This window comes from Leuciscus leuciscus, assembly GCF_965113295.1.
Source record: "Leuciscus leuciscus genome assembly, chromosome: 23".
NCBI lineage: Eukaryota > Metazoa > Chordata > Actinopteri > Cypriniformes > Leuciscidae > Leuciscus > Leuciscus leuciscus.
The window spans coordinates 10,684,020-10,697,604 of record NC_138747.1 but is presented as its reverse complement, the minus strand read 5'-3'; the positions used below and the strand labels follow the sequence as shown (position 1 = coordinate 10,697,604).

Below are 13,585 nucleotides of genomic sequence, written 5' to 3'. Positions count from 1 at the left end.
AATGTAAGTTTATAAAACAGCAGTCTATGTAAAACTATGTAAAAAAAAAAGAAGTATTTATTAGGCTATTCAATCAACACAACAAGCTAAGTATACTTTTAAGTATCTCGATCGAAAGATTGAGTACAAATTTAGGCCAAATATACTTTTCTAACAGTATAGTAAGTAGGCTATTTAAGTGGAATTTTAAGTTAAGAAAAATACGTTTTTGGTGCTAAACTAAAAATACTTTCATTCTACTTTTTATGAAGGCAAGGCTACTTCTCAGAAATAGGCCCAGCCTTCATAAAAAGTAGAAAGTGCTGTGAACAACTTATTTTTCATACTCCATGTATACAAATACAGATCTGTCATTTAAAGAACTCAAAAAGAGCATGTCTGCTTGAATGCAGCTGAAATGAATTTGAGCAAGGAAGGTTCTGAATTAGTTTGACCTAAAGGTGTGAGTTGACTGAATAACGCATAGCCCGTCCTGTTTGGAGGCCATCCATTTCGTATGATTTATTAACTGTTTTCCTTATGGGGAGAAAAATTGTCTCCGCAAGGTCAAGGATATATGGTAGGCCTATTTCCATGTTGTGGACACACACACACACACACACACACACACACACACACACACACACACACACACACACACACACACACACACACACACACACATTATATCACCGTTGCAATCCACTAAGGTATCAGCTGCATCAACAGCACTCTTTGCTCTTAACATTAATTTACACAGTTTAGAGATAACTTCTAAAAGACATATAGAACACAGATATGGGAATATTATAAACGTTCAAGACACATGACGTAAGAAACCTTAGTTACAGACATTTCAACAAAATATTACAGCACTCTCCTACTGTTGCATTAGAAGCCTGCATTTGAAATATTGAGTTGATATTGTAAACGCAACCGGATGCGCGCGCGTGCCTATCCATACAGTAGCCTATTCATCATCGTCAGTTGCACTTCCCTCCTGGTCCATTGAATCCACTTTAAAACGAGTCGTGCATAAAAAAATCAAGGGCAAAATCTGTTTGATTTGCCGATAAAACCCCTGAAAAAAACAACAACAAAAAAACACTGAGAAGGATGAAAGCCCGGCAGCCAGCAGCCAGAAGTCCGATCATCTGATTGGATGTTTGGTTGCGTCCTCACCGCAAAGATCCATCATCAGAGCTACTCAGTCGCACAGGCACATAACGGCTGTAAAGGGCACCTGTTAAAGCTGCACGATTTTACAAAAAAAAAGTGATTGTTTACAGTGATTGTTTTAACATTTTTGCGATACCAGGGATTTCCATCATGAAGTTTAAGACCAGGCTGGATGCGACGCACGTGCATTGAGGATGCTGGAAAGGTGCGTGTCTTTCTCCATTCTTCACTTGAAAACACTGAAGGTTTAAATGAAGTATTTATTTAAGTAACATTTATATTTAGTAGCCTACCTTTTTAATATCAAATTCAGTCAGCTGTAGTACAGACGAAATATGCATGCATACAATTCATTCATGAACTATTTTATATAAATGTTTTAATTTTCTTAAAGCTGTTGCTATTAAGTAATGTAATTAATGTTTTAAATATTTTTGCATGCATAGCCACAATGAACCCTAAATTGCTGGTATTATTATTACGTCCATCCATACAGTAGTTTTTCATTTCATATTGGTATATTTTTACGCGTCATTAATTTAAAGGGAGTGTGGATTGATATATAAAAAAAGTTTAATCACCTGGCATTCTGAGACATCGGCTGTCTCAAATGAATGAATGAAAGGGCTGTAAGAATGTATTCGCTGTCCCTACACATAATAGGATTTGCGTTTCCATCGATTTACATTTTAAGTGAGTTCAGCCAAAGTGGGACATCAGGTAGAGCGGGTAAAAATAATTGTTATGATTGATTACCGCTTAAATACCAGGAAGCCGGTCAGATAAAGTGTTTTAAATACACCTTTAAAACCGTTCAGATGGATTATGATGATCATTAATCAATATATAATTATGGGCTAATATGAACAATCCCACTAAACATTGGACGTCGGATAGACGTGCAGATCATGTCTATATTGGGTCCGTCGGTCCATGACCAATTCTGGACATCTATTCGACGTCCAAACTAGGTCCACTATTTGGACGTCCAACCATGACCCAACTTGGACGTCATATAGACGTTCAACATTGGACCTTTGAACTGGGTAATTTTTTTCGACGTCCAAACTAGGTCCACTATTTGGACGTCCAACCATGACCCAACTTGGACGTCATATAGACGTTCAACATTGGACCTTTGAACTGGGTAATTTTTTTCGACGTCCAAACTAGGTCCACTATTTGGACGTCCAACCATGACCCAACTTGGACGTCATATAGACGTTCAACATTGGACCTTTGAACTGGGTAATTTTTTTCGACGTCCAAACTAGGTCCACTATTTGGACGTCCAACCATGACCCAACTTGGACGTCATATTGACGTTCAACATTGGACCTTTGAACTGGGTAATTTTTTTCGACGTCCAAACTAGGTCCACTATTTGGACGTCCAACCATGACCCAACTTGGACGTCATATTGACGTTCAACATTGGACCTTTGAACTGGGTGATTTTTTTCGACGTCCAAACTAGGTCCACTATTTGGACGTCCAACCATGACCCAACTTGGACGTCATATTTACGTTCAACATTGGACCTGAACTGGGTAATTTTTTGGACGTCTATGACAGGTGCAGGAAATTTACATGATTATTATAATTTTTTTTAATTTACAAATGAAGAGCTCTTTTCCAAAACGCGAGTTTGTCGTGTCATTTTGCTGTGTAATGAACCTATTCACTGCTCCATCCACATTTCCAAATCGCTATATTTAAAATGTAATATATTTTTTAAATATTTAAAATATTATATTTTAAATATTTTAAATGTACTGCAAGATGCTCGTGATCCAAGCGCCGAACCTATTTTTAGCCTAAACGCGATAATCATAAATTATATCACTCTCTCTGTAGCTCAAACAGTAGGGCGTTGGCACGTGGAGCAGATGATCACGAGTTCGAGTCCCAGGTAAAGCAAGGTGTGTGTGTGTGTGTGTGTGTGTGTGTGTGTGTGTGTGTGTGTGTGTGTGTGTGTGTGTGTGTGTGTGTGTGTGTGTGTGTGTGTGTGTGTGTGTGTGTGTGAGAAGCCGATGTTTTGTTTGAGAGCACTGAGCGCGATTTATTGTAAACAAACTTTTGTGGATGGACGTCGAAAAATGACGTGCGGAAGACGTCGAAAAATGACGTGCGAAAGACTTCGAAAAATGACGTGCGGAAGACGTCGAAAAAAGACGTCGCCTGGCGTTACAAAACAACCCCTTCAATGGACCAAATTTGGACGTCCAAAAATTACATGAAAATGACGTCACTACGACGTCACATTGCGCAGTGGGATGCCACAAGGTTAGAGTTAGTGTAGCCTATAGGCTATTGTTACCTTTCTGACAACAGCTGGTTTTACTGGTAATCAAATAGCTGATATGTTCTATCAGTTGCTGAGATGAGATGGCATTGATTGTTTTCAGTGGGGGAGGGGAAATATACACACACAATGGATATAAAAAGTCTACACACCCCTGTTAAAAAAGCTTTGTGATGTAAAAAAAAAAAAAAAAAGATATACGTATCTATTTTTTTGCGTCTTTTATGTAAAAAAATATATAATATCTGCAATGCCACTGAAAACCAAAGTGACACATTTTAAGAGAAAAGTGGCTGTGTAACAACTGGGTAAGTGGCTGTGTTCAGGGCTGCGTCCGAAATCTTAAAAACGCTGCCTTCGGAGGACGCATTCCAAAGCAGGAAGGCATGATTAAGGTCCGTCCAAATCCGATGTTAGCTTCACTTCATGTGTCAAATACCTTCATCCGATTGATTTTTGAAGACAGTATAGATGTATCCTTCGCTGCCTTTGATAGGCTATCCCACAATCCTATGCTTTCCATTCTGTGACAGTTGAGCAAAAAATATTAAGATGGCATCTGAAAGATGTGGTTGGTGGTCAGTTTGTGTGTAAATGTATGTTTTTGACCAACGTTTTCCACTTTAACGAGAAATTACTATTGTAGTAGCCTAATTAGTTATCGTCACCAAAGCTCGCTCAATTTTTGCTGTAGATCATTAACGTTATGTCTGAAATCAGTTTCACAATACATTTAGGGAATTTACAGTGAAGACCCGTGGACCAGATATGATGAATGAAGACCAGGCGTCAGAAATGCAATCACTTGAAGAAATGTTTTACTGAAGAATTGTTAGCAATTTTTTTATCAGCAGAAGTCAGCTTCAACACTCAGCAAGGAGTTTGTAGGCCTCTCTGTGTACACACTCAAGGTCACTAACGTCATTGCCTCAGGTTGAATGATTCTGATTGGTTAAGACATGGATAACTTAGAAAATCTCCACATATAGACATATAGTTTGAAGCAAATCTCCATGATTTATCCAGATGACGACAGGGATCCTTGGTTAGACACGAAGTGAGCCATTAATGTCATGCGTCAGCGTTTCTTGGCTACAGTTTGTCTGAAAGATGGTCATTTTATCTCTCCTGGGTGCCAGTTTTTCACCTCACCCTCACCACACACACACACACACACACACACACACACACACACACACACACACACACACACACACACACACACACACACACACACACACACACACACACACACACACACACACACACACACACACACACACACACACACACACACAGATACACGCTTCTTTGAGTTTGGAGTTGGTTAAGCACTGGCTCTGATCAGGAAACTTTCCCAAAACATACTGATAAGAATGTCCTTACTCTCAGTAAGAGGTTCAGACAATATTTTTTTGTATTCTCTAGTGGGCACAACGGTTCGGCACACATGTGATTCGCGCGTTAACTGCAAAGTTGAACCATCATAGAGTTAAAGTTTATCATTTGGACATGTTTTGCCTTGCCAATTTACATATTCAAACAATTTTAAATGCAGAAGAAGAGGTGAAAATTGGGACTTCACAGTGTGCTTCAGATTGTGCGCTTCAGACAGCGCTTGAACACCGAATTGATTCCTCTTTTTCGTTTGCATTCGGCCTTAAAGTGACAGCAGCCTACTATTCCTGCTGTTGTGTGTAATAATGTTAATAAAAAACACTTCACATCATCATCATCTTCCATGTTCGAGAGAAAAGAAGAAAGTGAGGAGTGATGACAACAGCTTGTAGGATAAGTGTGTCACGTAAAGTGTGAGTAACAAGCAGCATCTCCAGATGCTCCCTTTAGAACCAGACCAAAAAAGTTATGTGCACCCATGTCTATAATGGTGGTGTTGGTAATTTGGTGGTGGCTTTAGTGAAGGTAGAGGGAATCATGGATAGTAGGGGTGGGACGATACAGGTACCTCACGATTCAATTCTGTGGCGATATGTGGTCCACGATATGATAATATCACGATTCGCAATATCTACGATATTCAATATATTGGAAGAAATTTCATCAACGATATATCACGATATATGTGACTGAAAAGAAAAAGAAGGAATAAGGAAATGTTATGCATTTATTAATGCCAACATTTCCAACATTGTGCAAAGAAATATGCATTTGCATAATAACTCACTGCCTCCTGGTCTTAAATGTAAACACTGTACATCTAGACAGATAAAAGTGCATGAACATTACAAAACAACATGAACATTAACATGTGTAAACCATAATACTGAAACGTCTGTTGTAAGTTACTGTAAACAGTGGATACATCAAGGCATATTCTTCTTGAGGAACACTAACTGATCAGCATGCTCAGATGTAAGAGCAAACCTCTGAGCAGAGATTATGTCACCGGTGGTAGAAAAGATTCTCTCTGATTGCATAGTCTTTATCCAGTGCCTTTCCGTCGACTGTCTCGTAAAACCCGAAGTGTCTCCACACTTTAGAGTGGGAACTAGCGGGTGGGTCTTTGATTAGTTTTTTATTGTTTTCCGCCATTCTTCTCGCTTCTCTTTTTTTCTGCAATTCTCTGTTGTTGTTAGTTAACTTGTGTTCTTCACCGGTGTTGTGCCGAATTTCGACCCCCTGCCAAATTATTACCCCCCTCGTTGAAGTCAGAACCTGATTGCCTAATCCTAACCCCACCCCTAATCCTAACCCCTCCCCCACAGCTAATCCTAAACCTACCAATACTAGGGGGGTAATAATTTGGCGGGGGTCGAAATTCGGCACAACACCGGCCGCTGTTTGCGCCACTTTACCCCTATTTACTCGAACAGCGCCCCCCGCAAACAGAATGGTAGATATTGGGTTGTGACAGTGACACTGACAACGGGTAAATTGATAATTTTGTGTTGTAATAAAAAATCGATATTGGGCGTTAGTGTATCGATTATTTATTGCGACAGAGAGCACAACAATATATTGCAATATCGATTTTTTTTCCCACCCCTAATGGATAGCTCCAAGTACCAGTCGAATTTGGAACAGAACCTTCTGGTGTCTGCTGAAAATTAAGAGAACTTTCACCTTTCAGTATTACAATGATCCAAAACAGACATCTAAATCAAGAAAATAATGTCTTCAGCAAAGAAAGATGAATATTTTGGAATGGCCCAACCAGAGCCCAGATCTGAATCCCATAGAAAATCCAAAAAAGGCCATGCACAGGAGATACCCTGTAATGTTTTTGCAAAGAAGAGTGGGAATATATTCCCAAGTCAAGATGTGCTTAGATAATAGACTCCTATCAAAACAGATGCAATGCTGTAATACAATCAAAAGGTGCTTAACTAAGTATTAGTTATGTGTACACTGATGCAGTTAGTTATTCCAAGTTTTATATTTTTTTTTTTCTCTGACATGTCACTTTAGTTTTCAGTTGCATTGCATAGGTTGTCATTTTTACATTAAAGGTGCAAGATGATTTATCTTTTGTTTAATTTTTTACATTTATGTTTTAACAGGGGTGTGTAGACTTTTTTATATATATTTATACTTGATTAGATTTTCTTATCAAAGTGATAAAATGTTGTTTTGCAAAATGAGCACACCCTCCTGAAAGTTGTTCTGGTGCAAGTTAAAATCATTCAAATAAAAGTAATTTCTTGACAATTAAAAGTGTTATAACCCTCTGAAACTATCTGAGATTTAATGCTGATAACAATGAAACCAATTGGGAGAGACTTGTCAGAAGACTAATTTCTATGCGCAAAACAGGGCAATGGTAATGAGGGTCACCAAAGCAATGTTTCAAGTGTAAAAATAAAGCAGGTGACAAACTCCCTGAAACAACCAGCCCCCACTTTAAGCTTTAATTTCGTGATTGTTTGTTGAGCAGGAGAAATGCCAAGCAAGTGTCTGAGAGCAGGCAAAAGATGTGAGAAGAGTGACTGTCTCATCTCACACAGACATAATGTGAAGAAGAGAAATGCATTGTTATTGTCCACACAGGAACTACCTATAGGTATACAGTATACTGAAGCCAAAGCACAAGAAACTCATTTAGTCTTTTCCAAGGCCCATATTAACAAAATATAGACTTCTGGTAATCCATACTCTGGTCTCATGAAACCGAATCAATAATTTTGGATCTAACAGCATCCAAAATAAATGGCAATGCCAGGTGATTTTGTGGCAGGAAAATCCATGTTGTGTTTAATTGTTCAGGCTTATTCTAATCCGTTCGGAATTGAGGAAATAACAATAATTAAAGAAAAAATGCAGATAGTATTTTTGTAAAACATACAGCTTGCTTGCTAATGTACTGTACCTCAACCTTTATATTGTCTAGTCTGTATTTATATTGTGCAAATCTGTTCGACACAGGTCTCCATCATGCTGAAGGTGCAATCTGAGTTTACGCTGACTTCAAGAAGGGCTCTTTAACCTCATTTAATCATTTCATCCTTGCATTTTCCGTGATGGATCTGATCTGCCTTTGCGACTCTATGAATGGATCAGACCAGGCTCATGTGTTCTGCAACAGCACTACATTCAACCTTACCGGGGATGAGAGTGGGGGCTGTCACCTTCATACCGTGGATGAAGTTCTGTTTAGTTTCCTGGGCCCTAGACGATCTCCTTTCTTCTTCCCCGTAACCTTTACGTACATCCTCATCTTCATCACAGGGGTCTTGGGAAACCTTCTCACTTGCACTGTGATCACTAAAGACAGGAAGATGCGGACACCCAGCAACCTTTATCTCTTTAGCCTGGCCATCTCGGACCTGCTGGTGCTGCTCTTCGGGATGCCGCTGGAAATCTACGAGCTGTGGCAGAACTACCCTTTCCCCTTCAGCGAAAGCATGTGCTGCTTTAAGGTCTTCTTATTTGAGATGGTTTGTTTTGCTTCCGTGCTCAACGTTACAGTGCTGAGCGTGGAGCGCTACATAGCTGTGATTCACCCGCTCAAAACCCGCTGCTTCATAACCAACAAGCATGCTCAAAGGGTCATCGCCAGCGTCTGGGCTCTGTCCCTGCTCTGCGCCATCCCAAACACCTCGCTTCACGGCCTGCAGTACCTGTACCTGCCAGAGAGGGTTCTGGAGTCAGCTACCTGCAACCTGCTCAAACCCAAATGGGTGTATAATTTGGTGATCCAGGTCACCACTGTGCTCTTTTACGTTGTCCCCATGATGATGATTAGTGTGCTGTATCTGATGATTGGTCTGACACTGGGCAGGGGACAGAAGCAGAGGAAGGACAAGCTGGGCAACCACAGCAACGACAGCTGGAAAATCCATCTGGACAGTAGACGGAGGAGACAGGTCATCAAGATGCACTGTGAGTGATGGCCTGAAATTTACAATAAAAATAAATTACAAAACTGTACAAAGCAGTGTTCTTTTAGTATAATTTATATATAGTTTTTATTAATATTTTAAAGATATTTTATTATTATATTTTAGTAGTTTTGTTATGTTATTTAGGTTTCATTTATATTCATTTCAGTTTTAGTTTTAGTTGTAGGCCTACTTCAGCTAACTATTTTGTTTTAGCTTTATCTCAAGTAAAACAAAATGTAATAGTTTTATTTTTTGCAACCCTGGCACAATGTACTGAAAATTATAAAACTCCACCATTATTTCACAATCAAAATGGTGTTTTAGACTAAATAAATAGAGAAAGATTAAAAGAGAGATTAAAGTCTTCAGTGCACATGGTATGATTTTTATTTCAAAAGTATGTTCATGTAATTATGCATAAAACTTTCTTTTAATAATAAAGGCCACACAATGTAATGGCCGCAACATTTATATTTAAGATATGCGAGTACTTTGTCATTTCAAACTACAGTCTTATTTTCTTTTGTTTACTTTTGCATATCATTATGGCAAATCCAAATGAGTTGCATCCCTAATTCCAATTCAAATCCCACTGTAAAAGCCTGCTGAGCATCACTTAGATGTCTGAAAACATCCATCTGGATGGTTTTCATTTTTGGAGTGGTAAAATCTTTAGACAAACAATTTAAACCACTCCCGTGCCCCTCCACAGTGTTTGACATCTTCTGAATGCCTTTCCTTAATGGCGAGGATGCTATTCCCAGAGAGTCTGCCACTTGTCATATAATGACTGTGAACCTACATAATGAAAGGGACCTAGACACTTTTATTTGCATTTATAGAGCACAAATTACTCACCATTAAAGCTATTCACTTATAGACTCAAATCAGCTTTAAGCTCGTCAATTGCCATAGGGTTTACTTGAGTGTTTGAAAGATACTTAAGCATTGCTTTTGCTGTCCTGGAAGGGACATTTCAAAGCTTGCATTTTGACTAAATATTCTCTTTCATAGAAGACAAAAAAACCTTTATTGTACTGATAAAATAAATATTTTCATTTGTTTTCTGAATCACGCCTTGTATGACCCACCACTTCAGTTTTACTATAACTGAATATTTTCAGTCTTACAAACTGGTCAGTAGATGAGGCTGAATATTGATAAAATATTTGCTTAAAAAAATGCGGTAGCCCACGGTATCATTGCGGTGGCTTTCCACAGTTCTGAACGTGGTAGACTACTACGAATGCACAGTTTTTTTATTTGGAATATATGTAATGCACATGTAAACTAATATGTGAATCGGATTGCAACGTTTAGTGAATTTTCAGAAATCCGATTTTTATGAAATCGGATTGGATTAATTCTGATTCTGATTAATTCTGAACTGTGTAATTCTGATTCTGTGTAAACATACCTATTCTGGAATGCAACAGAGTGCAAAGTCCATCTTAGGTTGCTAGAAACTAAAAAGCTGGACCAGAATATTTGCGTAAAGTATGTTTCTGGCCAAAATAAATATCTGACTGCGACTGACCAATGAGAATTAAGTAGAGAGACTGAGATGCCAGTGGATTTCTGGGCATGATGCCCATAGAGTAGTCTTTGGATCTGAGGGCTCACTTTCAAAGTTGATTGGAACATTGATTTACATGCTTTCTTCTCTCTCTCTTCCTATAGTCGTGGTGGTTCTAGTGTTTGCAATCTGCTGGGCTCCGTTTCACATCGACCGACTATTGTGGAGCTTCATCACAAGTTGGACGGACCACATGCATAACATATTCGAATATGTGCACATAATCTCGGGAGTGCTCTTCTACCTCAGCTCTGCTGTTAACCCCATCATCTACAACCTTCTCTCCAGTCGTTTCCGAGAACGGTTTCAAGCGCTGGTGTTCAGTCGCCTGTCGACGAGCTCTTCCATACCTTTCTATGTCATCCCCAAAGACCCACCCACTGATCTCCAAGAGCAGGAGCGTGGGCAGCCCACTTCCTTTTGACATTATCATCGTCAGGTGGGAACAGGAGAATGAGTGCTTTCATGTGAGAAAACATGATCTGTGATTTCATCTTACCTCTCACTAAGAAGAGGAAAAGAATATGATACGAAACGTGCAATACAATACAGTAAATAAAAGGCAATTCCTTAATTGACACATAATAGGTTTGGATTGATATTGTATTGATAAGTCCATATTTGGATTGGTATGGACTTCCCTTACAAAAAAGAAGTTTGTTCAAGTGTGCTATTAGTAGCCTATACTTTTAAACTAAAAATAAGAAAGTATCATTTCAGTCTACCCAGTATACTTCTCAGAAATATACTTTATGTACTTCTCGGAAATATACTTAAAACTTAAGTATATTTGACTTGTACTGACAGAAAAGTCTAAGTATAAAATTCAGCTTGATTTAGGGACACTTTTTCCCAGATATCTCAATGAAGTGTCCCTGTCAACCTGAATTCATCCTACTTGTACTCAATCTTTTAATCAAGATAAAAATAATTAAGTATTCCTAGTATACTTTGCTCGTAGTTGTGTTTACTCTTTTGAAGGCCTATATCATTATTTTGACAGTACTAAAGCACAAAAATAGCCTATATAATATGTTTTTAGAGATTTAGGAAACATGCTAAGTTCACATACTTGTTTCTCAGAAGAAGAAAAAATGCTACAGCCAGTTATTCTTCTTTAAAATAAGCGTTCAGTGTCGGAATGTCTGTTTTTGTTTTGGTAGATCTATCTATCTATCTATCTATCTATCTATCTATCTATCTATCTATCTATCTATCTATCTATCTATCTATCTATCTATCTATCTATCTATCTATCTATCTATCTATCTATCTATCTATCTATCTATCTATCTATCTATCTATCTATCTATCTATCTATCTATCTATCTGTCTGTCTGTCTGTCTGTCTGTCTGTCTGTCTGTCTGTCTGTCTGTCTGTCTGTCTGCATGTGGATTGACGTCTGTCCTGCACATCTTAAAAAAACTGTATTAATGGTTCTATAAAATAACAATTTGTATTTGGGCAGTTTCCATTTGGGAACGGGGTGTTCTTTTTGACATTTGTCATGGGGACATGAACAGAAGGAAACATGCACATTGTTCCCGGGATCCATTTCCCGCACTAGAGAGAAGATGGAAGTATAATACTTGAGCCAGAAGGGAGTCATCGAAAAAATATTGAAAATAGAACAATAAGAGCTGCATGGAACATTAATCTTTACAGACAATTAGGGAAAAGTATGTCTTTTATGTTTCAATTAACTGCAGGGGCTTGTCAGATTGCTGTGTGCAGGGGTTTGGCTTAAATGTTGCAATTATGGAGTTTTATTGGTGGTTTAGAAATGTTTGTGCCAAAAGTGCTTCACTAGAATTAATTGTATAGTTTGATTGTTACTTGATTACATTGGAGAACTGTGGCTTTACTTTTAAAAGAGACAAATATTGCTCATTATTTGTTTATTTTTCCATTTTAGTGACGTTGCCTGTTGACAGTTTAATATAGCAGTTCCATCTTGCTGTGACATAAATGAGAGATGAATGGGTGTAGCTGTCTCGGGGCCGGGGGAGACTTTGATATCTGTAATTTATAGAACATTTATAGAATTTATAGAGAGAGAGAGAGAGAGAGAGAGAGAGAGAGAGAGAGAGAGAGAGAGAGAGAGAGAGAGAGAGAGAGAGAGAGAGAGAGAGATATTAAAACCAACTTCATATGACAAAAATGATTTGCGAGTACATTATTTTTGCACACTTTATAAAAAAAATGTTTTGAATGTGTTCTGTTATAAATTCAGTTTCAGAGGGCATGTCTTTCCAAATCGTCTGTTTTCCTCTGCCACAGAATTACAGTTTTTTTATTCGCTTTTGGTACTATTTTCACAAGTAAGGTGTTCATTTTCAAAACTCTTAGTAAAAAAATCCAAACTGATCACACTTGTAACACAGCTAGTCATTCTTTCAAAACCTGATCTCATGCTTTCATTACAGTTATACACTTTTCAGTCCACATAATCATTGTTTCAAACACAAGATTATTGTAATATGTAATGAGAACATTTATTTTAATCACAGAAACACAACAGTATGATCTTTCAATTTAGTAATTTTAACAATCAGTTCATTCAACAGCAAACAATGCAAGATACATGTTTCAAATCACAGTTATTGCTGAATTAATTACAGTAACACATGCTATGCCACATTAGAAAATACATGTGCATAACCTAACTTATGTAATTGAATCCATAATGTTTGTAATAGTATCTATCCAGTGTGTTATCAAAAGGTGTGGTGAAGCACAGCCATGAGGTTCTGTGCTAGAACAGAGTTTGCTGGCAATGAATACAGTAAATGATTTTGACTATTTGACTGAATATACTGTAGTGGACCTTTACAGATGAAGGTTGAGTTACAGTAATGTAACTACCATGTCTCTACCATGTTTACAGTATCACATGGCATACATACTGTAATGTAAAAGGCTGTATTTGATGCCGTCTGTCTCCCTTCTGCTGATGCATCTCTGATCAATCTGATGTTTTACAGTCATTGACTGTTTCCTCTCTCTTATACTCTATTCTGCTTTACAGTATTTGCATAAATGGCAAATTTCTCTGTATCTTTCTCTCTCTCTCTCTCTCTCTCTCTCTCTCTCTCTCTCTCTCTCTCTCTCACACACACACACACACACACACACACACACACACACACACACACACACACACACACACACACTTGCGTACACACTTTGAACATAGCGGTGGTT

General features: G+C 38.1%; 1 protein-coding gene across 1 annotated transcript; it reads left to right on the top strand.

The window, feature by feature from the left end:
- The first annotated feature begins 1,215 nt into the window (after positions 1 to 1,215).
- Positions 1,216 to 11,094, top strand: nmur3 (neuromedin U receptor 3). Its single transcript, XM_082155037.1, has 3 exons — positions 1,216 to 1,363; positions 7,846 to 8,802; positions 10,485 to 11,094. Exons 2-3 carry the CDS (start codon positions 7,941 to 7,943, stop codon positions 10,802 to 10,804), a joined length of 1,182 nt encoding a protein of 393 aa, XP_082011163.1. The 5' UTR covers positions 1,216 to 1,363; positions 7,846 to 7,940; the 3' UTR covers positions 10,805 to 11,094.
- The last annotated feature ends 2,491 nt before the right edge of the window (positions 11,095 to 13,585 follow it).

Bases quoted from the DNA above. Each gene is read 5' to 3' on its own strand.
- nmur3 (XM_082155037.1), top strand. From the start codon at position 7,941: ATGGATCTGATCTGCCTTTGCGACTCTATGAATGGATCAGACCAGGCT. The intron at 8,803-10,484 runs GTGAGTGATGGC...CTCTTCCTATAG, and splicing joins ACAGGTCATCAAGATGCACT to TCGTGGTGGTTCTAGTGTTT.